General features: G+C 40.0%; 1 protein-coding gene across 1 annotated transcript; it reads left to right on the top strand.

Moving 5' to 3' along the window:
* Positions 1 to 138: 138 nt before the first annotated feature.
* Positions 139 to 20,428, top strand: Vsx1 (Visual system homeobox 1). The gene is made up of 3 exons (XM_068298444.1): positions 139 to 1,575; positions 12,792 to 13,621; positions 18,702 to 20,428. The coding sequence occupies exons 1-3, from the start codon at positions 906 to 908 to the stop codon at positions 19,899 to 19,901; spliced, it is 2,700 nt and encodes an 899-aa protein (XP_068154545.1). The 5' UTR covers positions 139 to 905; the 3' UTR covers positions 19,902 to 20,428.
* Positions 20,429 to 26,356: the final 5,928 nt, after the last annotated feature.

Below are 26,356 nucleotides of genomic sequence, written 5' to 3'. Positions count from 1 at the left end.
CTAACGAGCACATGGGCCACAGTGAAAAGATGGCGCAGCAGCAGCAGCGGCGACGGCGACAGCGACGCCGACGTCAAGCCAGAGATACACTGCCTGGCTGGCCGAGGCCGGCAGTCGACAGTCGACAAGTGGCAGGCAAGCAAGCGAGTCCGAGAGAGATTTGGAGCGACGCGTCAAAAAAGCACCCAAAAAGCGAAAAACAGACCAAAGAATCAAGCGAGAGCTGCTCACATCAGCCATCTCGAGCATCAGTCATCATCGTCGTCAGTGGACCAGTGGACGGTCGCGGGTGCATGCGTTGGCGTCGCAGTCGGCGCCAACAGCATCAGCGAGCGTCGGCAGCGACGGCAGCAGCGGCGAGGCTTTTGCTTGCTTGCATCGTTGGCTTTCGATTCGATTTCAGTACGTTTTAGCACGTTAACCACATCGAACGACAGCGCTAACACAGATACACACACGCACACATACACACGAAACACAGTTACAATTGCACACGCGTTCACCCACACACTCACACACACACACACACACGCACACACACCAGGCCGCACCCGCAAAATAAAAAAACCAACAAAAAATACGCGTGTTAAGACTCTCTTGTACTTGGATTCAAATTTATATATATATATATATATATAGTTTTTTTTTAAATGTTTGTTGACAATTTACCAATTTTGAAAATCGTAAAATATATAGACGAATATTCCCGCGGGTGCAAAGAAATTCAGTAGAAACAACTTGGTGACGCCATGAAAACTATCAAAGTGCAATAAAAGTGACCCAGTGGCCCCATCAACCCGGCCGGACTGCCCCCCTCTCCCCACTCGCGTCTCAGTGGATCACTCGCTGAAGATCACAACGGAAAATTGAATTGAATTAGGAAAAAGACAAAAGCCGTCGGCAAAATGCAAGCAACTAAAATGCGTACACCATTTGCCATCCAAGAGATATTGGGCTTAGGTGTGGGTGCAGCTGCCTATCAGCAACATCAGCAGCAACAGCAACAACAACAACATCATCAACAACAACAGCAAGTGGCGGCTGCTGCTGCCACACCTTCAATTGCAGAAGCTCCACTATCGCCAGCATCTTCGCCACCGCCACGTAATGCCAATACGCCAAATAGCGCCAATCAGTCGCAGCAGCAGCAACAACAACAGCAACAGCAGCAACAACAGCAGCAGCAGCAACAACAACAGCAACTTACCTCTACACAATCTCAAACGATGCAAAATCAGGATAATAACAATCCTAATTGCATTAATGCCCGCCGTTCCATATCCCCCGATGATGTGTCACGTTTATCGGCCGCTGCCACAGCTGCTGCTGCCGCCGCGGCTGCAGCGGCTGCCGCCCACTGCCAATTGCCTGTCTTCAATCCGGCCAATTTTTATGCAGCCGCCGGCTATGCAGCAGCCGCCGATCCCAATAATTCAGCAGCCGCAGCCGCCCATCACCATCATATGACGACACTGGCGGCAGCCGCCTATCTCAGAGGATTCCTTCCGCCCGGCTTTAGTACCCCTCATGAGTTTCGTGGACATTTCCAACAGCATTTCGGTGCCCAGTTTGCAGGTGAGTGAATCAAGAAACCAAAAAAAAAAAAACCAATCGAAGGTGCGCGCAGGTGACCGAAACCTTCAGTCACCACCACCAACATCTCCCACTAGGAGCAATTAGGTGTTTAGTGCAATTGTGTGGCTAATTGATGAGAGAAACAAAAATGTGGCTCTGGAGCCGACGCACTGGCAATTGTGGTGCACTTTGCCACATTCGAGATGCAGCCAAGTGTCAACTAATAAGCTGAAAAACGTGAAAAAGGGTTGCGCTGCGGTTGCTCCTCAAAGTTAAAACAATAAAACAGCAAATTAAACACGAGTTTTTTTCATACATACAAACATATACACACATATGTATGTGTGTGTGTTTGTGTGTATGTATGAGATGAACGTATACCGACAAGGGTTTTCGTAGGGAAGAACAACAACAAGCTTATTAATAACACTCACTGAGTAGCCGACACCATCCGACATCCTGTCACAGAAGTGTGAAATCTCTCACACACACACACACACACACACACACACACACACGCACACCACTTCAAACGCTAACGTTCGGTTGCGTCACTAATTAAGCGCATAATTTTCATTTTAAATTAGCAAGAGATAAAAACAAACTGAAAAAAAACTCACATTCAATTGGCCACTTAACATAACAATGAGCAGAAGAAGCGATATCCATAAAGGATAAAAGGAATATGAAAACTAATGAAAATTGTTACGAAAAATATCTCAAATTAATGCCATAATATATATATATGTATATATACTCTCTGGGATGGATAGTCAACCAATCGTTGGCTGTCTCTTAGCCCAAGGGAATATTGAACCATCTGAAAGAGATGTCCTTTAAACAGGAAACTTTAAAGGTTTTTTGACTTATATTCTGATCTTATACACATATATATACATAGAGGGGAAGAATCTGGAATATATATTCAGAGGTACTTCTTCCAGGACTCACTAGAGTTTAAAATAGTCCAAAATTGATTTTTTGAAGGGCGTTTTGAACCTCTTCATACCTTTCCCCTGGTTCCATCCATGATATATATGTACATATCATATCCCATACATTTCATACATTATACGTATTACAGCCAAGGTTAAGCGCCGCCTAGCGGTCAAAGTGGTAAACAGAAGCTTAATTCTCAAATAGACTTTACAAACTCAAACTTTTTAAGACCTTTTCTTAAAAATAAAACCAAATGCAATAAAGAGGCAAAGGAAAACGAATTAGTTGGAAAAAGTGAATTGAAAACCCGAAAACTAAAGAAGATATAATATTGTCGAAATTGGCACGAAATGTATTTAAAAAGAAAATTTAAATCTATATTCCAATTGGCTTTAGGGAAAAGAAAAATTTTCACTGTTTTCCACTAGGATCAGATTTCAACCGTAACACAGACCAACAGACTGCTTAGTCATGGAGAAGTGAGGCCACGCCCACTTACTTGATGACCGAAAAACAAATTTTCTTTCGAATTGGCCAGTTCTCTGACTTGACTTCCATTCACTTGCCATCTCACTTCCTCTCTCTGGCACATTGGGCACAGAGTTTGGGTTTTTATGGCTCTCTTTGGATATGTTTATCTCGTTTACCCTTGATACAATTTGCCCCGTTCTCAAGCCTTTTGAGACGCACTTAATTTTCATTTCATACATTTATTTATTTTTCTTCTTTCGTTTTTCCTTTTTTTTTTTTTTAGTTGTAGTTGTTGTGGTTAAAATTTTCACACCTAACATGTGTTTATTTTCCGTTTTCCCACTATTGACCTTTCCTAGGCTACTGCTGATGCTGCTGGTGTGTGTGTGTGTGTGTGTGTGTGTGTGGCAACTCTCTTACGCTGCTCCTTGTCGTTACTTCACCTCTGCACCTGCTGCCACTGCGACTCTTCTCGTCTATTTGTTTAGGGTTCTGTTGCCTTCAGGGGACTTACATACCGAGAAATTGCCAAGCAAAAAAACAGCAGCAGCAGCAGCAGCAGTCAGTAGTGTCTTGTCCTTTTTTTCTTCCTCTTTTAGTGTCCTGGTGGCAGGACGTTAGTTGGCGTTAGTTTGTGTACAAAATAAATCGAGTCGAGTGGTTAACCGCAGCAACGAAGGCGACTACCACGACGACGGCGAGGAGTACAAGGATGAGAAGGAGTCGAGGAGGTGGAGTTAGTGAGAAAATTGCTACTTTACTCAAATGCTTCTGGCTGCTCCTTGTTATCCTTAATTTGAGTGGCCATTGAGGGAGCTTCCAGCTGAAGAAGCTGCTGCTACTTCGCACTCTTCCTTTCGTTATCCTTTTCTTAGCTTCTTTTCTTTCGCTTTTTTCTTTTTTCTACAAATATTTACTTGAAAGTCATCCCAGCATACGTCTGTATGTGTGTGTGTACATGTCCTTGTTCGTCCTTTGTGGTCCAATGTTGGGTTACCTTTATGTTTTTTTTTCTCTCTCTCTCTCTCTCTATCTTCTTCTATACCTTTTCTAACAGTCACAGGTTCAGAGCCATATCGCTGTCAGCTGTTGGCACTTGACGTTATTGTTGTTTATGTAATGCCCGCAAACTATTTTTCACACATTTACCAGAAGACAAAGATACAGAAAGAAAAAAAAGGAACACAGAGTTGGCTGGCAGAAGAAAGAAGGCAAAGCGTAATGGTAGCAGTTCAAGTGGGAGAATTAGAGGTACATCTGACTTGTAAGCCATTTCGATGTCTCTTCGTCTTGCCACCATTGTGTCCATTGTGTGTGTCTCTTAGTCATTTTGGGCCTTTCTCACTTGTAAAGTGGAAGTGCTGGTTTTTCTGTCTTAATGGCAAATAATTGCAGACTAATTGGGTTTACATATTTTCTCAGTGTGTTTGTCTTTCATATCATTGCACAATGAGCTGGGAATTTGGGGGGGGGGAGGGGGAAATGAGTCAGAAAGAAACAAGACGAACTGTGTTCGTTAACCAATCGTTTTCCAAGCCAATTTCCCATTCTCATTTATTGGTATTCACTCTCACTTAGACAACAGCTTGCGAAGCTTTTGGCCCTTGGCTTCAAATTTTATTTGCTTTGAGTCTTAAGCTAAATGCAAAATCATGCAGAAAATGTTAAAGGTAAACTAACTAAAAAAAAGGAGTCTATAAAAGGCAGAAGAAGTAGTAGAAGACGACGCTTGGGAACAAAGACACTTCATGGTTCAAAAGGTAAAGAGCTCTGATGAGCCTTGTAAATGGGCTGCCCACGAATCAACGAAAAAAAACTTCACTTTAAACGGCAACTAGAATACCCTGTATTAAGGCACAATCTATGCGATTAGCCATATACTAAATACGTTTCCCTGTAAACTGAATGAAATGGCTTTGATGGTTGGCCTACTATACCCAGAGATGGCTCATAATTTGATTATAGGGTAGCAGAAAGCCATATGAAAATCTCTAATGCAAGTTGTTTACATGGCTTACGAGTCGAGTGCTTCCTAGGAAAATGATGACGAGGACCGATGAACGATGAACAGAGGAGCAAGCGATTGCAACTGCGAGGTCTGAAGTGGCTCAGGTGGAGAGAGACAGAGAGAGAGACTCAGGCGAATGCATTTGCCTGATCATGCATCCCAGTCAGTTAGTCAGTTAGACAGTCATACAGTCAGTCAGGCAATTGGTAAAAGTCTACTCAAAGGCTCTCCCTTCTTTCCACACTTGGCACTTGTTGTCATCAATTTCCCTCTGCCTCATCTCCCTTCTGTCTCTCTTGCCCTCAAACCTCTTGTTTATCTTGTGCCACTTTCGGTTGCGTTTCGCTGGAAAACGAACAACAACAAGAACTTTGAGAAAAATTATGATCATCTTTTTATTTATTTGTTTATGTGGTTCTGTTCTGTTCCAGTAGTTTTCCAATTAACCCAAAAATTATTGTATATCTCGAAAATATGTAGTAGAAAGTAGAAAGAGGGAAAAACCAATTATCACCCTCTTAGGTTACAATCTTTCGTATAGGTTTTCCCTCATTTTCATCGACTCATTGTCAAATAATTAACACTTGATATGGCAATTGTCGTTTCACTTTTGGGTTAAAAAAGGAAAAAAGGAAAAAATGTGCGAAAAACTATCGAATTACCTTCAATTCTCAATGGGCAGGAAGTGCGCAAAGATTTCCAAGGACCACAACGATTCGGAAGTGCAATAAATATCAATATTATTAACAGGCAAAGATTCTTATCCTAAGCGATCTCAACATTTTTTGCCTCTTTTGTAGTTTCCTTTTTGCTTTGTGGCCAAATAATTGCCTCTAATCGGATTGATTTACTTTCCTTTTGTTGTGGTTGTAAGTGAAGGATATGTGGAGGAGGTAATGAGATAGCAAAATTAAAATTTCAGCTTAAACTAAATAAAACTTTCCTTTCGAAACAAACTTCAGGTTATTAGCAAGTCGACGCCAACGCCAAAACTAGTTGAGAATTACAATTCCAAATCATCTCAATGGTTGGTGTATAGAACTTTAGCCAATGTTATAAGATTTCGAATCCAGTATTCCTTATATTCTGAGTCCTATCCAACACTTAACCCATACTATATGATTAGACTATTAGGTAGTATTGGTATCTGACCCTAAATAACCACAATCTTGTACTTATCAATTGGAAAATATTAACATTCATATACATTAAGATCGGTTAATAAGTTGAGTCTCTCTTAGTCCTAAGAAGCAAATGATAAGAGTTGAGATTCATTCGCCTTTCCCATTCTTCACTTTAATGAACTTTCTAATTACCCAACTTAATAGCCTGACTAATTGCTATTAGTCGGTAAAGTCGAATCAATAAATGATGCAACAGGGGCTTGAAAAAAAAAAAACTCATTTCTGTCAATTACCGCAGTTTATCTAATCGAATAACGAAAATAGATCTACTCGACGGAATGACTAACAAAATGAATGGACGGGGAACGGGAATGACGAGTAGCTAACCGCTTGAGGAGCAGAAGGGCGCCCTCTTATTGCGTGCACTGCGTGGGCAAATTGCATATTAAACGTGTTAATCCATTTTATGGTAACGCACATAGCACCCGAAAAGGAACATACTATACACACCACCATCAAGCAGGTCCAGACTCAAGTCCTCTACTTCTAAGCCCAATTTGCGTATGTTCCCTGACGATCTTATATGTGCGTATGGCGTACATACAAATACATATGTATGTATATGTATATAGTTATATATATGTATGTTTGTGTTTGTATGTGTATTCCTGGGGACTTTTGAAAGCACGGAGGCCTTTTAAAAGGCGTTTGACTTTTTATTAATTTCCCTGTTGACAGCAATTTGCCACGCCATGCGATGACTAGAATGAATGTATGAACATACGCCCCGCTATCCCACTACCCCGTTTCCGTTACCCGCTACCCGCTACCCGTTACCCCTTTGCCTTAACCAACAACCTCAAAAACGAAGGAAAAAAAAAAGTTCTAAGTAACGAAAATGGTGCGGAAAAACTTCCGCATGTGTTGATGGGTTAATAAATATTTGAGTACAGACAAACGCCCCTTTTTTTTAGCTATATCTTGTATGTGTGTGTGTTTGTGTGTATTTTTATATTTACCGCTATTTCCCGTGTACATTGGTACAACCATTTACAGTGTTGTAAAACGTTGGCGTTGCCTTCCCATAATGGGCCGACCACAAAAGGGTTGTTGGGTATTCGCTTGCTTTTCGGGCAAGTTTGTTGTGTGTGTGTGTGTGTGTGAGTGGAACAACATTTGTCCAAATGTCCACAACGTGTGAAGTAGTTGGGCTGTTTGGGTGGATGGGTCCATTTTATTTTTATAGCCAAATGAATTTTACACAAGCCAAAGCCAAAATACAAAACAGATACAAATACATTTTGGCCTGGTTTGTGATTCGTTGCGGCCCACACTCACACACACACACACACACACACACTCACACAAACAACTCAAGGAATGCACGAATTCAAAGAAATTGAAAATTAAATGTCTGTGTGTCTCGATAAATGGTAATTGAAACGAATAATCGATTCGATCTCATCCCTAATCATTTGATATCGAGTAAGTTTAAGAAAAGTGTAAGAAAACATCAACTAAATATGAAAAATTTGTACTCAAAATTGATGCAACTCACAATCAGACTCAACTTTGACAATAAATTTCACACTAATTGGAACTTTGGCAATAATGTTATCGATTTATTTTTATTACGTCCCGAGGCTCTCCAACAACGCACAACGAGCAAAATAAAGGAGCTGACAGTCCAGCCGTCTAATTAATTATAAAAAGTGAAAATTGGAAAATGAATAAATTGCTTATGGCGCCCCCCCGGCCGTGTCCTTTTCTCCGATACCCAACTGTTTGACGGTAAGTGGGGGAAAGGCAACCCGAGACGAGAACTCTTGGACAACACAAAACCCTCCTCAAGTGCAGGGACATACATATAAATAAATGAATGCAAGAATAGGACTAGAAGGTGACGTAGAATAATATTGTAGGCAGGACATGCGACATGGACGTAGTCGAGACTAGGACTCTGACTATCTGAAGACAGAAGAAACTTTAGTTTTTGTGGGGATTGGGGCCAGCAAGATCACATTGTTAGGCCCCCCAGGGAATTCTACGCCCATGTACAGTCAAGATGTCTTAACAATTGTTGGTTGTTTTCTGTGAAAGGCAGGCGGCAAATCAACGAACCAACAAGCAACAACAACAACGGCGAAAATCTCTTCTAACTACCCAATTATTTCATTTAAGCTTCACTGCTTCGGCGCTTCGTTGCTTACGACAAACGAAGAAGAATGGTTGAATAGCTCAAGAAATGAGAGCAGAACCTGATGAAAATCAAAATACAATACACAGACCGAGAGAGAGAGAGACAGTGAGTCAGTCAACTAACAACAATGCTCCCAGTTTGGATTCAAGTGGGTGTGGAGGGCGGAAAGATGGTCTCCAAGTGCAGGCGAGTAAGCAAATCTAAGCACAGCAAGGAAAATCAATGGCAAAGAAAAGTCTTTTGCATAAAAGACCAACAACAACAACACAAGCAACAGTCGCAATAACAACTACAACAACAACAACAAAAGTGAAATTGAAAAATAAGCGTAACACAAAAAGCCGGAAAAAAAAGCGAAAAGAAAAGTAAAATACAATCAGAGAGACAAAGAAAACACACGGCGAAAAGCTTGCGATTTGAATTTTCCATCTCATCCAAGTCACACAAACACACACACACACACACTTTAGCCAATTGTTGACTAACTTTTAGCCAAAGACCAAAGCCATTATTAGGTTTCTCAATTAAGCCGTCCACATAGAGACTTATTAGTCTAGGCAGTAAATAGACAGTGAAATTTTTAATATTTAGATTAAGCTTTCAAATTAATTGTAGTTCGTTTCTAAATATTTTCATCTTGAGTCCAAATTGGAGGAAATTTGTTTAAGTTTTTTATGGATTCATGTGTGCCAAGATTGATATAAGTTCTCACCTTGATATAAGAGTTTAGATGTCAAAATATGTACTTAAGGAATCATCATCAGATATTTCCATAATCTTCAACTCTTATAGGTGACAAATTACCCAATGAAACTACTTGGAGAGTATTTCCAAAGTAATCAGAGTTAGGATATGTCATACTTTATAATAATTAGATATGATTGGATTGTATAAGCAATTTTCTGTACTCTTCTAAGCTTTTGTTCTTTATTCATAACATTCTTCCCAGCCAAATTTAAAGAGGCAACAGAAAAAAGAGCGTAACTCAACTCAATTAGAATTTGGTTGGCCATAAAATACTCTACAACACTTAAAGAACTTTTTGGCTAATTTGAAATTTTAGAGTATCAAATCATCAAAGTATATACTTTTAATATAGTAAGGAATCGAAGGCACTTGGAAAAATTGAAGCACTAATTATGGCTATCAAGGTGATATTTAATCCTAATCTAATCATAAAGCACAGTCTTCCCCCCTCTTAGCAACTTATGCTACTTCTTCTGTTTTGTCGCCATTTTGGAAAGAAAAAAAAGGAAATAACAACAACTTGGCTTCGTATTTATTACAAACAAATGAATAAAAAAAAAAAAAAAGGAACGGAAAAGAAAGAAAGGAACGTGGCTTAAATCGAGTTAACGAGCTAACTGCAGGGGGGCGTCTGACAAGACCGAAAATTGTAGCCTCTTACACACACCACCCACAATCAATCCACTAAACCACCCACATTGCACGAGAGAGAGTGAGAGAGAGAGTAAGCAACCCCCAAGAAGTTTTAACAAAAAACAAAACGAAAAAAAAGGCACCAGAAATGTTTTGTGGATTGTGTAACAACTAACAACTTAACCACCCACCCATCTTGACAGCAGTCGAGCAACCTCGACCCAACCATCCATCCAAGCTCCCACGCCCACCCACAGAGCACTTGGCTTGGGCTTTGCCATTTTTCTTTTGCCACTTTGCCTTCCTTCAACTTATTTACGTCTCCATTACAAATAATTGCGCGTCATATTGGCTTAGCTCTACTTGGCTTACAGAAGAAACCAACCACCACCACCGCCATCCATCCATCCATCCATCCATCCAACCAACCAACCATCCACCCACCCATCATCGTCATCATCATCATCCAAAGCATCGAATCCACCCAAAAACCAGTCATCCAATCTGCCCAGCCACCCCCAAAGACCCAAAAGCATTGCCAGGGAACGAAAGGGAACGAATAGAGAGAGTTGGCCCCATTTTGCCTAGACAGACGAAACCATTCTACTCCCTGCCCACCTCTCCCTCACCTCACATCACTTCGTTTCACTTTACTTTACTTCACTCCAGTCCAATTGCGCCCTAGCACCACCTCCGCGTTACGTTTCGCATTCCGTGTAAGTAGTAAATACGCTTGAGTATTATTAACGTAAATGCAAAATTGCCAATTTCGAGTGTATTTCCTGTCAACAGAAATTTTCTTCTTCTATTTTCACAAAATAAAATGAACAGAGAGAGAGAGAGAGTAGCTACACATAGACAGGACTTAGAAGGAGTAGGCGGAGAAATGTTGGTGATTCGCGTATATTTCTTGGCCTAAAGGCGTCTGTTTTTACGCTACATTGGTGGCACCCAAGCGGCTCATCTACGCAATGAGGCAACTTGCCACTTGCCACTTGCCAGTTGCAAGTAGTAGTAAAGTAAGGTTTTTTTTCATTAGAATGTCTGGAAATTTCAATTTGTCTTTATTGGTTATTTTCAACATTTGAAAATAGGAACAACATTCGCTAAAAGACTTTATGAGTTGCATAACAAAAGAGGATATGACAAATTATTAAGTCGGGATTAGCCTAGTCTCTTATTTTTGCACTTGTGATTCTCAACTGGTTCAAGAACAAACGAAACTTGTGATTCCTGTGAGACAACTGAGAGTTATTGAAATTTCATTATGATTATTTGACATATTTTGGCACATTAGCCAACCGAAAATGTTGCTTAATTGAGCAATTAATAAAGAAAACAAATATATTTGGCAGGACAAAGGCCTTGGAAGGAGCAGGCATGGCAAGCATATTGAATAACTGGACAATGGCCACGAATACATATGTGTTGAACCAACTCTATATATCGAATTAATATTTGTGTCCATGGACCCACAAATGATACGAATTGAGGGAAGCTGGTGGAGAAAAAGCCACAGAAAATATCGCATGACAGCAAAAGCAACATCAACTGACGGACTGACTGTCGAACAGAAAATTGAATTAGTTGACAAGGAGAACATTAATAGAAGTGAGTCCCGGGTTTTCGATATTGATAGCATTGGCAAAAGTGGCTAACCCACACCTCCCTTCATCTCGCCATCTCTCCATTTCCATCTGCTTCTGCAGTCTCTGGTTCTCTATTCATCCACTTATTATTTGCTATTTATAAATGAGACGAATCTCTTGCCCATGGAGGGGCAACTGGTCAGCTGTCCACTCAGTGTTTTGCCTCCCCTCTGATCTGGTTACCAGCTAATTGTTAATTGATGTGTGTCTAATTATTGCCCGCAAAAAGTAGCCAGGCAATAAACTGTTTTAAAACATATTCAATATACATACTACATACTGTGTGTGTGTGTATGTGTGTGTGTGTGTGTGTGTGTAGACGCCCTTGGCACATCAGCTAATGGGTATGACTAATTGATTGGAAAACACATACATACATCTAGATTTAGACGCATGTGTCATATTCGTTATGAGACACATACATACACTTACTTGTTAATGAATTGCGATAAGGTGTTGGATCAGTTAAGCCATCTTAACAAACGTAATTACTTAATTAATATCGAAATTTTCATTTGGATTACTTAACGATGCAAATTAGAGTAGGTTTAGCTAGATAACAGAGTATGTCGGAAACTAATTTTAGCTTAAGACCAAAGGTTAACAACATTATTGAGTCCTTTGTCCACTCCATTAAAGCCAACTGAGATATTTCGCCCTAAGGGATGTAAGTTAATGCAAAAAATGTTATGGATAGATCCAAGGATCTTCAATTGCATTTGCCAAGATCAACATGTCTCTCTATTAACTTTGTCTATGGCCGGAAACTCTACTTATATGAAAAGTGAGACGAGGACTTACAATCTCACTCAAATCATTATGAAATCACAATAGAACGCCCTCTTTTTCCCATATTTCTTGAAGATGATGTGTGTGTGTGTGTGTTGTTGTGTGTCGCACACCTTAATCCTTCACTTGAGAAGGAGAGAAAAAATGTGGAAAAAGGGCTAAACCACTTAACACCCTAAACACCCTAATTGTCAAAACAAAGCACGAACCTTAAGAAAATATTTTCGCTATTGCCATTTCTGGGAAGGATTCGAAGACATGCGCCTGTCTTCCTCTCTCTCGCTCTCTTTCGCACATCTTGTATCCTTTTAACCCTTTCCATCGAAACGAAATCGGCAAGGCGAACATGGAACATGGAAAAATGTTCAGCTGTTTCTTTATCGTTAGAGAAAAATCTGAATGACAGGATGAAGAGATATTTTTTGTTGATGGTGGTGGGGAAAGAGAGGAGAAAAGATCTCGTATGTCTATTGTATGGCATTTAAAAAGGAAATAGGATTTCTTTTTTTTTTTGAATTCAATTGCATTGAAATTGGGTTTTGGTTTTTGGTTTTTGGAAACATATTTCGACATGTGTTTTTCCTTTTTGTGTCCTTTGAACAAGCGCCAGAGGAATGTCATGCTAATCCTTGTCTTCTCAATTGTTCTTCTTGCAGAACAAGCAGCCGCACGTGGTCAGGAGTATGCCAATAATTTGGCCAATGCCAGCGGAGATGAGCAATCGCCCAGCAAGGCGAACAACAGCACCAGCAGCGGTGGCGGCGGCAGTGCCAGCAGTGGCTCCGGCACTGGATCAAATCCAACGGGCAATGGCCAAACAAATGGCAATCATTTGTCCTCGCCGCCGAATGCGGCCAGCAATAGCCAGGCGAATAATGGTTCCAGCTCCAATCCCGCATCATCTGCCAATGGCTCGGCATCCTCCTCTGCAGCTGCGGCTGCGGCTGCTGCTGCTGCGGCTGCAGCGGCGGCTGCCACAAACCGTTCATCACCTTCATCGTCGTCGTCTTCACACCATGCTGCCGCTGCCCATCACTTGGCTGCCCACCATTTGGCTGCACATCATCATGCCGCCGCTGCGGCAGCCGCCCATCATGCCCATGCCCAGCAGCAGGCAGTGGCGGCGGCAGCTCATGTCCATGCCCATGGTCATGCTGGTCATGTCCATCCACATGCGGCTGCTGCTGCTGCTGCCCATCATTCGGAGGCCGCGGCCGCAGCAGCTGCTGCCGCTGCCGCAGCCGCCGCTTTCGGTGGCGCAAATCCCAACGGTCTATTGGGCTCGCACCATCCTGGCGATGTTCTAGTTGGCCCCGGCTCTGGGCCCGGCGGCAAAAAGAAAAACAAACGACGACATGGTCGCACCATATTCACCAGCAGCCAATTGGAGGAGTTGGAGAAGGCCTTCAAGGAGGCACACTATCCGGATGTCAGTGCCAGAGAATTGTTATCGATGAAAACGGGACTGGCTGAAGATCGGATACAGGTAAGAAGAAAAAGAGAAAAGCTAGAGTAAGAAATCGTGACTTTCCATTTAACAGAAATCACTTGTTCAACTTTTTGCTCGTTTCTCCGACTTTATCGAATCACGTAGCATTGCAGTCTGATTGTGGTTGAGTTCATTTTACTACCTGTCCACCAAATCCTAGTCGTAGTAGTAGTAAAACAGTTTAACACCTTGTGAATGGCGGACAGTTTGATGGCCTCGTAAAGAGAGATTCAATGGATTTTGTGTAGGTTTCTGTTTTTTTGTTGTTTTCTGTGTGCTTGACGAAGAAGACGAAACCAAAACCAATCTTCCGCTGTATCATTTCTGGTACTCCTCCCGCACTCTTGGGGCACTTGGCACTTGATGCTTGGCAAGTGTTGCTTCGGCTGCTGTTGCTTTGCTGCTGTTGTTGTTGCCACACTTTGAGGGCTCCATAATGAGGCCTCACTGATTACATAATTACGAGTGCACACAATTGCAATTGCGAATTCCAAAAAAAAAAAAAAAAAGCGAAAAAAACGAACTGAAACGAAACAAAATGAAGTAAGAAAACGTGGCAAGCGGCACTCGCCGACACTCCAAAAATGTGAGAGAAAAAAAATACAAGAGTATAAAAATTGCAATTTGCAAAGAGGAGACGACGACGACGACAACGACCACGATGAGGATGGGAATGACGATCGACAATGTCATCATCATCATTATCCATCGATGGGCCAAGAGCAATGAAACAAAATCAAAAGGCGGCACTTACATATTTTTTTGGTTTTCCTTAAAAAGGAGACTTAAAAAGGGTTACAAATTGAGGTTATGTTGAATTTCGCTGCCTTAACCTTATCATCCTACACATTTCATTGCTTCTCCACAAAAAATGTTTCCAAAAATGGATAAAACAGTAGCCAATTGAGCCTTTTAAGGCAAACGGATAGAATAACGTTAATAGGTTCTATTAGATGTTAGTACTTTTACTTTAAAGCACAAGTTATTTATAATACATTAATATGTTAATTAATTGGATATGAGCTATACATAAACAAAAACAAAAACAAAAAACCGCATGGCCACTTAAAAGGGCCACAAGATGGCGCTGCTATTGCCTACTTATGGGGGGGAGAACGAATGAGTTTAATGAGTATGAGAGAGATGGAGATGGAAGACTTCAAATGAAAGTGGGTGTAAGAGCGTGTGTGTGTGTGTGAGTGTGTGTGAGTGTTTGCTGGGTGGTTTATATGCAAAAATTAAATTAACAAGCACAATTGGCTAAAAGAGAGAAAAAAATGCCTCCTTTTTCCTTTTTTAATGCAAAACACACAAATAACTGAAAACACTCACACTCACGCACTCATTCACTTACTCACACACACACACGCACACTCATTCACTTCAATTATGTGCAAATATGGCGCAGTCTGCGCACAGCGTGAATGCAGTTGTTGAGTAGTAGTAGTAATACTAGAGGGACTGCTCGTCTAGGGGTGAGGTGAGGTAAGGAGGGGGGAGCGGGCAACTCTTTTGGGCAGAGGCAATCATTAGCAGCACACTAAGGACCACGAAGGACAAAGATGTCGATGGCGTTGACGATATGCGTGTGTGTGTGCCTGTGTGTGTGTGTGTGTTTGTCGTGCCAGGCTATGCAAATTCGCTGAGACAACAACAACAACAATAAATCGAAGCCACCATTAAAAGTTTCCTCACTCTCTCGCACACTCTGTCCCTCTCTCCCTCACATTGACTTTGCTTGCTGTTCTGCTCTCAATTGTTGTTGTTGTTGTTGAGAGTGTTTTTTGCCTGCCGTTTTTAATTGCATTCCATTTTGTACATACATACATACATACATACATATGTATTTGCGTGTGTGTGTGCATTTCGCCCCTGTTTTTGCATTTGGCTTTTGTTTTTTGTTGCTTTCCTTTGTGTTTTTGGTCTTTTTGTGTGTTTCCTCTCTTCGTTTGGTCTTGTTGTTGTTGTTGTTGTTGCCATTGCAAAAAGAAATATGGCTGGCTAGCTGGTTGGTTTGCTGCTTGGTTGGTTGGCTGCGGCCAGTCGTCGGCAAAACAAGCTTTCGTTTTCTCTCCATCTCCCAACTCCACTCTCGCTCGCTCGTTCGCTCTCGTTCTCTCTCGCTTGATGCTGCTCTCTGTGTGCATGGCTCAACTTACCGTTTTTTCCTTTTCTTTCTTGTTGCTGCCTGTCAAAAGTCAATGTACGGTTTTTAATCCAGGCGACAAAAATTTCATTCGCAAACATTAAATATAGAAAGAGAGATAGAATTCATTTCTAAATTTAAACAAAAACGTTATGTTTAACAATACCTGGATTTTCCATTAGTTTTGAATTAAACGAAACATTCTTTTCCTCTGAATTTTTGATCACTTTGTCACCTGTACAGCAACAGGACTCTGTCGGTATAGAGTACAATTTTTGTTTGTTTCATCCATTGTTTTATGGATTTTTCCTTTGGCCGTTGGCAATTGTGCAATTGGCTCTTAGCTTTTTTTGCTAATTTTCACCCACACACACACGCACACACATACACACAAACACATATTGTGCAATATCTGAAGTATGCGTCTCTGACCATTTCAAGTTTCCCAACCTGCTGGAAATCCATGAGGTGAGGGTAGTAGGCATTGTTATGAAACAACCAACAATGAAAAAACGCAACTTAAAACAATGGTAAATTATTTTTGTTTTTATTTTTTTTGTTTTACAAATGCATTAAAAACGCATTTGAAATGCACTCAACCGCATGTTCAGATTGCCCAAAAAAAGTTGCAAAAAACAAAAACCATCCTAAGCCAAAAGGAAATTCGCAATATAAGCCCCTTGAGCGCTCATTCTTTTGGGAGAAGTATAAAAGAAACGGTATAACAGAGTATTTATTGATCAATTTGATTGGCATACTTGAGTGTTAATAGAACTTCAGTTGGAACACTCCAGAATAGAAGTTGCATTTAAGAGAAATACTTAAAAAACCGTAAATTTCTGCCACATAATACTTAAAGATTTATGTATATGTGGTTTTTCAAAAAAAACGAGTCAATTTGATCCCTTAATGGTTAAAGTAATGCCAGCGCTAAAACTAGTTGTGAATTATATTCAAATGAAGACTAGACCATGAATTAAAGTTTCTCTTCGCTGTAGTTTTGCTTGATTTAAGATTGTAATGCCAAGTTTTAGTACTTGAACATCTAAAGCGCAAAGTACACGGACAATTTGTTCAACAATTTTCTCTGGCATCATTTACATTAATTATACACCTCTCTTCTCACCTCTCTCAGCACTCTTTTGCTCTCCTTTCATTCTTCGGCAGCGTTTTTAATGAGCTGTTAATATCAACACACACACACACACACACACACACACACACACACACACACACACAAATGCGAAATAAAAAAATTATAAAATGATTATGCATAATTATGTAATTAACATTTAAACAAAAGAGGTTATGGCTAGCCTGTAAAACAAAAGCATTTAACAAATTGCTATTTGCATTTTCGTTTAATTTCGTTTGGTTTGTCGCCTGCTTCATTAAAAGCCTCAAGAAGAAAAAGATGCCGGCATAACGGTAGTTTGAGGTAGTGGGCGAGTCATTTGTGGGAGGGTTGGGGGGTGGGGAATAGTGAGAGCGCGTGCCGCACTTGTTAGCATTTTGTCATTCATTCATCATGCTTGCTCTTGCTGTCTCTCGCCGTTTTCGATTCTCTCGCTTAAGCTAGACTTTGCACAGTGGGTCACAGTTGCTTGAAATCTTTATTTTCATAAAAAGCATTGACAATACAAAGTAAATAAAAAAGGCAACTCCAAAATCTTTTAATTTGTCCCACTGTTCGATCAGCCAACTAACCAACTAGGCAGATTTTTTCAAAGTCATTTATCAGCGCATTAGCAACACTGATTGAGTTTGGCCTATGATAGGGGAGGGGGTGGCAAAAGGGTGTGACGGGTCGGAGCGGGGGTGGGGGTGGGTGTTAACTGTTGTCAACTCAAGCAGATTTAATTTGCCAGCCGACAAACAACAAGCGACAACAAACTCAAGTGCAACCAACAACAAAATACATAATAATAATAACAATAATGAAAATAACAACTGTAAATGCAAATGTTTGACATCACACCAGAAGAGTGAAAGGGGGTGTGGGGTGGGAGGGAGGATGTACGGGGTGATGGTGCTGCCGCGTGGCAACAAATTTCGTGTTGCTTTTTAAAGCGACCGCCAACCAATGCTTTTTATGGTCCTTGGAGAATTGAGTCCACGTTGCAACATGTGGCAACAACAACAACAACAACAACAGCAAACAACCCTGGGAACAGGAAAAGCGTTATCTCTCACCAAATCGGAAGACAAGCGGCAACAAAAAATTAAGTTGAACTTTTCACAACAGAAGATTAAGTTGTCCCTTGGGCTTTTCGATCCACTTGCAACTTGTCTGTGAAATTGAAAATTGACCGTTTAATGTTGAAATGTTTTTGCTGGGCTTTTTCACTAATAAGTACTTGAAAATCAAAATCGAACGCGTGTCGAGAGGCAGTCTGGCAGCGGTGAGGGGTGAGGGGTGCGGGGCTCGTTAGTGGGTGGGGGGAGGACGAACAAAATTGTCTGCCTGACAAGTGTTGTCTGAGCTATTGTTAATGTTTTCGTTGCTGTCGTCGTTGTTGTTGTTGTTGTTGTTGTTGCCATTTCTGTTGTTTAATTTAATTAGTTTTGGGTCGCTTTTCATTCAGACATCCTCCTGCCACACCCACAATCATTTTGCACTCCTTGCCTTTGCCTCTCTCTCTGTCTCTCTCTCTCCCTCTCTCTCTCTTCATTTCCATTTATCCCATAGCTTGTTGGGCAGATCTAAAATATTTATGTTGTAGATACACAGCGAATGTTGGATGGATTTAGTTGGTAGTAACTTGTTTATCCGATTTAATGAAGGTTCCTACCAAGGACTCAATGGGATAATCTGAAAGTGATTGCTTATCTGAGGTTTCGCCCCGCCCCCACATTAGTTAGACATGGACAAGGATACAGAATTTTACGATATTTTTATTCATTTCCATGTTTTTCTCCTTTGAATTGCAGGTCTGGTACCAGAATCGTCGGGCAAAATGGCGTAAGACCGAAAAATGCTGGGGACACAGCACCAAAATGGCCGAATATGGCCTCTATGGGGCCATGGTGCGTCACTCGCTGCCGCTGCCGGAGACTATAATTAAGTCGGCCAAAGAGGATGAGTCCGTGGCCCCCTGGCTGCTGGGCATGCACAAGAAGTCACTGGAGGCGGCGGAGCTGCTAAAGAGCGATGAAAGTGATCGCGAGACCCCAACATCGGATGATACGAATACCAGCTATTCGGCTGGCAGCACACACAATTCACCGATCTCAAGTTTCTCCATTTCCCGTCTTCTGTTCGATGCCCCCCCGCCGTCCACTGGCGGTGGCAAACAGAGCAAGCATCACCATCATCATGTGTCTCATGCCCAGGCCCAGGCCCACATAGCGGCGGCCAATGCAGCAGCTGCCGCCGCCGCTGCGGCGCAACATCACCATCATCATGGCGGTGGCGGTGGGGCCGGAGAGTCGGCATTTGCCCAACACCATCACCACCATCATCAGCAGCAGCAACAGCAGCAGCAGCATCATGGACACCATCAGGCTGGTCCTGGACAGCATCAGCACCATCCGTACAATCAGCAGCAGCACTTGCATCACTTGCAGCAATTGCAACAGCAACATCAGCAACACCAGCAACAGCAACAGCAGCAGCAGCAACAGCAGCAGCAACAACAACAGCAGCAACAGGCCGCTGCAGTGCATCAGGCCATGCACTTGCATCATCACCATGGCACTGCCTCCGGCTATGCCGAGGCAGCAGTGGCCGCCGCTGCTGCTGCTGCTGCTGTGGCAGCCGCTGCCAATGCACGCAACGCGGCAGCCGCTGCTGCAACTGCTGCCGTCGTGCGGGCCGAGTCCTCGGAACTGGACGATCTCGATCAGGACGACGACGAGGATATGCTAGACAAGGACTGCGACGCCGATATGGATGAGGACCCAGTTGGCGGCTCTGCTGCAACTGGCGACAATGCTGCTGCCTCCGATATGCCCAGTGGCGGCGAAATCGACGACGACGACGATGGCGATGGTGAGGGAGAAATTGACATTTGCGATGACCACGACGAGACCCAGTCGCATCAGCAGTTGCTGCTCAAGATCAAACAGGAGCAGGCTGCTGCAGCAGCCGCCTCGGCGACAGGACCCAACGAAATGGCATCCTCTAGATGAAACATGTTTATCGATGTCTTGTTCTAAGCTAATGACAACAAATGGCAGACAACGAATTATGCAACATGCAACATGCAACACACACGCACATACACACACACACACACACACACACACACACACACACACACACACACATTACAGAGTTAGAATTATGTATTTATTGGTGAAGTATGCAATGATCTGATCTTAGAATGAATGCGAGCAATGACCAGTTACAGCAGGGAAAGAGAAGAGAAGAGAAGAGTAGAGAAGAGAAACAGAAAGAGACAAAGAGATTGAGAGAGTGAGGGAAGAAATTGCCCGCCCTCCTCAATCCATTCAAATGGAATTTCATTTATCTAGCAAATTTTCGAGGCACATTTTGATTAACCAAAATCAAAAAGTTTGCCCAGACCTCGTCCCTTCTCTTTCTCTCTTTCCCCAAACTTTCCGCTTTCTGGCAAAAAAATTTTAAATAATTTCTCACTGAACGAAACTCATAAAATAAAATAATAAAAATTTTTTTTTTTAATATACCTAAGCAACGATAATATTTAAAACAAAACACACAAATTATAAAATAAAAACTAAAATCTAAATATATGCATTATTTTATTTGATTTTTTTTTCTTGGCATAATGTAAATACTAAATATATATATATATAAAAATGAAATTCTCTCAAAGAATGATTAATATTTAAGCAGAAGAATAAATATAAACGAAAAACATTAAAAAAAAAAAAACAAGCAAATGAAATAATTTTTTTTTTTAAATTTGCTAAATGTGATTTAATTTAGTTTTCAAATTCTTGAAAGAAAAGGCTTTTTAATTGTTTAAGACACTCGCAAAATATGTATTTTTTTTTCTAACATATGTTTTTTTTTAAATTTTGTTTTTTTTTTTTTTTTTTGGCTGTTGGATATTTTTTCTTGTAAAAAATGTAAAAAAAAAAAACAAATAAATATGAATAAAAAGAAACCAAAACAAATTTTAACGAAATGCGCATAGAAAAGAGTAAAAGCATAAAAAAAAACACAACAATCAAATGAAAGATTAGTTTATAAAAAAAGAAAACACACACACACACACACCTACGCACAACATGAACCTTTTTTTTCTCCACACAAAAGAACAATAACAAAATATATAACTACAAATTGTGTAATAAAAATTAAATAAAAAAAAAAAAAAAAAACAAAAGACAATTAAATAAAAACAAAAATTTCGCAACAATACTTATATGAACAAAGTTAGATGAAAATAAAACTTGAATGATAAAACAATAAATATTTCTTGAGCTTTCCATTGGCGGATTAACTGAAATTGGTTTCAGTTTTATTGATAAACAAATGATTTTTTAGTCAACAATAAATTACTTAACTAGAAATTCAAATTTCTCATTTGAAAATGAGGTTAAATGTTTCAGTATAACAGTTTCGGTTTTATTATCGATCTGGCAATATTTGTACAATGCGACAAAAACGACCAACAGATGGCGCTTACCACACATCGCAAAACACTTCGCATTCATTGGCTTTTCAAAACTAGATGGCGCCACGGAGCACTGCCAAATGCATAAGGTGCGTGAAATAAGTAAGTGGGACACTACATTACTATCTATACCAACTAAACCGTTTAGGATATTAAAATAAAATAAATTTATCTTTAAACTTCTTAAATTTATAAATATATTATTTCTATTATTATATACGGTTTACTTATAATGTAAAATTATTAGTAAACATAGCTTAGTGGCCGCAAAGGCCTTATAACATATTTATATTGAGGAAAAAAGAAAAATTACAAATAAGTATGTATATTTTTAGAATGTGAAATAATATATATAACTAATTAGATGAGCTCGTTAGATGATTTTAAAAATTTAACGACTTTGGATAGGTTTTCTAAGGTTGGGTTAAATATGGCTGAGAGTGGGTTGGAGGATGGGAAATGGGATTTTCTAAGGTTTAAGGTGTTCGGACAATCTAGCAGGATGTGGTTAACAGAAAAACAGAGTTACAAGTTACAGTTGGCATAAGGCCACCACCGCCTTAGGAGGTAGGAATGGGTGTGTCCAAGGCGAAGCCTAGTAGTTCTAACGAGATCTCGCCGAGACAATTGGCTGTAGGTAGCGTAGTTGGTTTTATTTTTGAAATAGTTTTAGTTTAGTGAGATTATTAACTTTTTTAATTTGTTTCAATAAGTCTGAGACATAATAGTTTTTTGTAAATATAAGGGGGAAAGTCTTGGCGGTTTTGGTCGCCTCATCGGCTTTCTCATTTCCCAAAATCTAGCAGTGACCGGGGATCCACATTATTTTTGGTTTATTTGGGTGGCTTAAGAGAGTCTGTCTTATTTGGAAGGGATAGAAAGATAGATTGTAGGGGTTAGTTATAGCTTGGATAGACGAAAGTGAATCAGTACAGATGGCAGTTTGGTGAGACAGGACTTTGGCTAAGTTGGTTGCGGAGAAGATTGCTATAATTTCATGCCATTAAAATGGTAAAAAGCTTAGGCCAAAACTGGAAAAAAATCAAACAAAATATTTTCAAACGAAATAAGTAACTGGGACAAATTACTTGAAAAATGGCTTCTTATAAGCCCTTTAAATTTCCCTTCAAGTTGCTTTCCGTGGGCATAAAGCCGTTGAGTCAAGATGCCTAATAGATTTTTTATCGGATTTGGGTCTAGTCTGCTTGTTGACCAGTCAAAAATAAGAATTAGAGAGACTTTTAAACAAGATTCTGTGAGTTTTGTTGGATGATTGGGTGCATTATCACGTTAGAAAATGTATCTATCCTGTCCAAATTGCACAAAAATGATCTTAGTTAAATGTAGAGAGCTGCATGAATGAGAGAAAAACGATATGAATGTTAGTCCTTGTAGTCCTTGTCCTTGTCAAAGCTCTAAAAACACGTAACTCTGTTTAATGAAAGGCAATGAATTGAGTGTCAAAGCATTGAATATTTCGAATTATTCGAATTGTCTTATTTATATTGGGACAACAACTAATTATTTTATACAAAAATTCAGGGAAATTAATAGCAAAATGAGGACTATTAAAATTTGAATATGTTATACACCAAAAACTTAAGTGAGCAATTTTGGATTGAACATTTTGGGACAAATCTTGGAAAATCGAATTTAGAAGGATAGAAACATAAACCAGGCTATCTAATATATAATAATGGATCTATCTTTAATATTACTTCACCAGTTGGAGAAGGAAAATTCATCTCTGTTAGAGGTTTGCAGTCTGAGTAGGTCCCCACTGAGCCACCGACCACACTAGTTTAGTCGCATAGTAATCCCATATAGTTAAAAAATATACAATACAAAACAAATACTTAAATCATAATTGATATTCGAATCATAACTCATTCAATTCGTTTTGTTTTGTTTGAATGTTCTGAGACTGAGTTTTACGTGTATTTTTGGACTGTTTTTCAACACTTTTTTATAAAGTGCAATTCAATGTTAAAACCTTTTACATTTTATAAATTTTTTTGTTTAATTCATAAATTTAATTTCAAAAATACATTGAAAACTTTTTCTCATACAGTGCGGCTGATTGGGTGATGGGATAAAAAGGTATTAAGTTGGTCAATCCGACTCCGGCGGACTATTTATGTGATCTGACAACAAAGAAAAATGGATGCATGTGACCAGGACTATGAGCTGAACTAGTATACTTGAATGTTACACGACTTGAACACATTTTATTAAAATGATCATTTTATTAAAATGACGCACTTTTTAGACCCGTTTTTTTTTTAATATGTATTCTAATTTAGCTGATGGTCCCTGAATATATCCTGATATGATAAAACTTTCACGAGGTCGATCTGCTTAAACAGAGGGTCGTGATCATTTTTAGCATATATATTTTTATACCATGCACTTATAGGGTGAAATGGTATATTCAAGTCGCCAAAATGTATGTAACAAGCTCTTTCGACCTAATAAAGTATATATATTCTTGATCAGTATCAAGAACCGTGTCAATCTAGTCATGTCCGTCCGTATGAACACCTAGATCTTGAAGACTATAAAAGCTAGAGCCATCAAATTTGGGATGTAGACTCGTGTAGTGTGTAGAATGATTAAGTTTATTTTAAATTTTTGCCACGCTTCTTTCGGCCCCCGCAATTTAACAAAAAAACGTTTATCTCAAAGACTATTCCAGCTAGAGAAATCATATTTGGTATGTACATTCGATTATTAAATGATTTTGACACGCCCCCCTACCGCCTCCGTAATCTGAAAAACTCATAGTGCCGGAGTTGGCCGTTGGCTGGTAGGGGCGCTACGGTGCTCATATGCTTGAGTAAGCGAGATTATGTTTGTAAGAAGCATTTGCTTAGAATTTTTTATTAATACATAATTTCATTTGTTATTATAAACTTAAAATATATTTGGTTTACTTATGCATGGTATACCGAAGTCGGCGAGATGACTTGCTTCATTTGAAAACTATTTAGTTCGAAACCCTAAGTCATATATATGTATTCGAAAATACTCAGTATTCCAGGTGATCGAGTCCTTTAAAGAAACCACCTGTTGAATGCCAAGAAATTTTTCAATTATTTTTTGCTTCGTTTTGAAAAAGTCAAGTTTTGAAACCCGTTTTTTAAAAAAATCAAACTTAGTTTTGAAATAAGTTTTATTTTTACTTTTCGTTCCCACCACTCGAAATGAAGTTCCACCATCCTGTCCGCCGCAAAACCCCCTTCTGTTTGGCTTACTCTGGTTCCAGATATCTGTGGCACATGCCAAACTCATTTGCCTCATGTATCTACATGGATGCAGTTGTCCATATGTAGATATATTTAGCCCTGCCTCTGCGCCTCGTACTTCTGTTCGTGTGCCCCATCTTTGTGCGGCATCTCCAGCTGCATCGTTGTCACAGCTGCTGCTGCTGCTGCTGCTTTGGGATATGCACTTGAAACTGATAAAATTCAACTCCAACAACACCAAAAGGCGACCAAGTATAAAAAAAGAAACCGAAGAGAAGGCGGAAGGAAGTGAAACATTAGCATTAAGAGCAAGAGAGTTAGAGAGAGCAGCTGGTGTGGCAATTGTGGCTGTGGGTGTGAATTGGAACGATGGGGGGGGTGGGGGAGGGGCAGGCGACAGGAGAATGGCGGTGTTTATAAATCGAATATACATTTACATATAAGCATATAGTATTATTTGCTCGTTTATTTCAACTTTTGTATATTGTTTTTTTTTTCGAATACGTGATTGCCAATTGCTCAATGAATGAAAAATAGCGCCACGAGTTTCATTCAAAAGCATAAAACGAAAATTGAAACGAGGTAACGATACCTCGTTGGAATGCGCACGGCATCCTCATTTGGTGGCCACATTGGCAATTAGCCAATGGACAACACCCAATAACCTGTAGGCCCCAAAATTGGTTGGCTGCTAAGCACATTTGATACGATTTCCGTTTGGCCGACAACAACTAAGCGAAACGGCCGAACGGAAATGCGAAAAGCAATAACAAATACAATGCATATAAGAAGACTAAACCGAAAATTGACGATCCATCTATGTAAACTGCACTCGCCATATATCTCAACGATCCGTACTCACCTGGGCTTAGCCACATTAAGACACTAACCATGTCGGGTCTTGGAAGATAGATTTCAAGATATTCTTCAATATCTTTCTAAGCGTACACAAAAGGTCCTCTTTAAGTCTTCATTTTCTAAGACCATCCAAGTGACCTCTGGAGTACCTCAGGGTAGTCATTTGGGTCCATTGCTATTCACTCTTTTTATAAATGATCTTCCATTGGTAGTGTCACATTCTCGGGTGCTTATGTACGCGGATGATGTCAAGCTTTACCTCAGTTTTAAAGACATATCATCTTCTAGCCTACTTCAATCGGATCTTAATGATCTTCAGAGTTGGTGTGAAACAAACCTATTAAACCTTAACGGCTCTAAATGTAAAGTTATGTCTTTTTATAGATGCACTCCATACTTAGCAACTTATTATCTTAACGACACTGCCTTAGAGCGGTTAGATATTATCAATGACTTATGTAGGTGTTCTTATTTCTGCTACAGTTAGTAAAGCTATGAATGTTCTTGGGTTTGTGAAACGATGGTCAAAAGAGTTTGACGATCCGTACACAACCAAAATTCTGTATACTTCTTTAATCCGTCCTATCTTAGAGTACGGATCTTGCATATGGTCACCTCAATATGAGATGCACCAAAGTAAAATTGAATCTGTTCAAAAGCAATTTCTGCTTTTTGCTCTTCGCGGTCTAAATTGGGATCGCAATGTCAATTTGCCATCATACTCCAGTAGGCTTCTTTTAATCAATCTTCCTTCTTTAATTAATCGTAGAGTAATGCTTGGTGCTATCTTTATTCATAAACTTTTAATAGGTGAAATAGACTCTCCTGAGCTATTGAACCAGTTAAACCTATCTGTACCCCGTAGACCTACTAGAAA

The sequence above is a fragment of the Drosophila tropicalis genome, unplaced genomic scaffold (genome assembly GCF_018151085.1).
Source record: "Drosophila tropicalis isolate 14030-0801.00 unplaced genomic scaffold, ASM1815108v1 contig_867, whole genome shotgun sequence".
Taxonomy (NCBI): domain Eukaryota; kingdom Metazoa; phylum Arthropoda; class Insecta; order Diptera; family Drosophilidae; genus Drosophila; species Drosophila tropicalis.
Note: the sequence above shows the minus strand (reverse complement) of the source record. Positions and strands in the feature narration are given on the sequence as shown.

Excerpts from the sequence above, each read along its gene's own strand:
- Vsx1 (XM_068298444.1), top strand. The coding sequence starts at position 906 with ATGCAAGCAACTAAAATGCGTACACCATTTGCCATCCAAGAGATATTG. Across the intron at positions 1,576-12,791 it reads TTTCGGTGCCCAGTTTGCAG|AACAAGCAGCCGCACGTGGT; the intron begins GTGAGTGAATCA and ends TTCTTCTTGCAG. Across the intron at positions 13,622-18,701 it reads TGGCTGAAGATCGGATACAG|GTCTGGTACCAGAATCGTCG; the intron begins GTAAGAAGAAAA and ends TTTGAATTGCAG.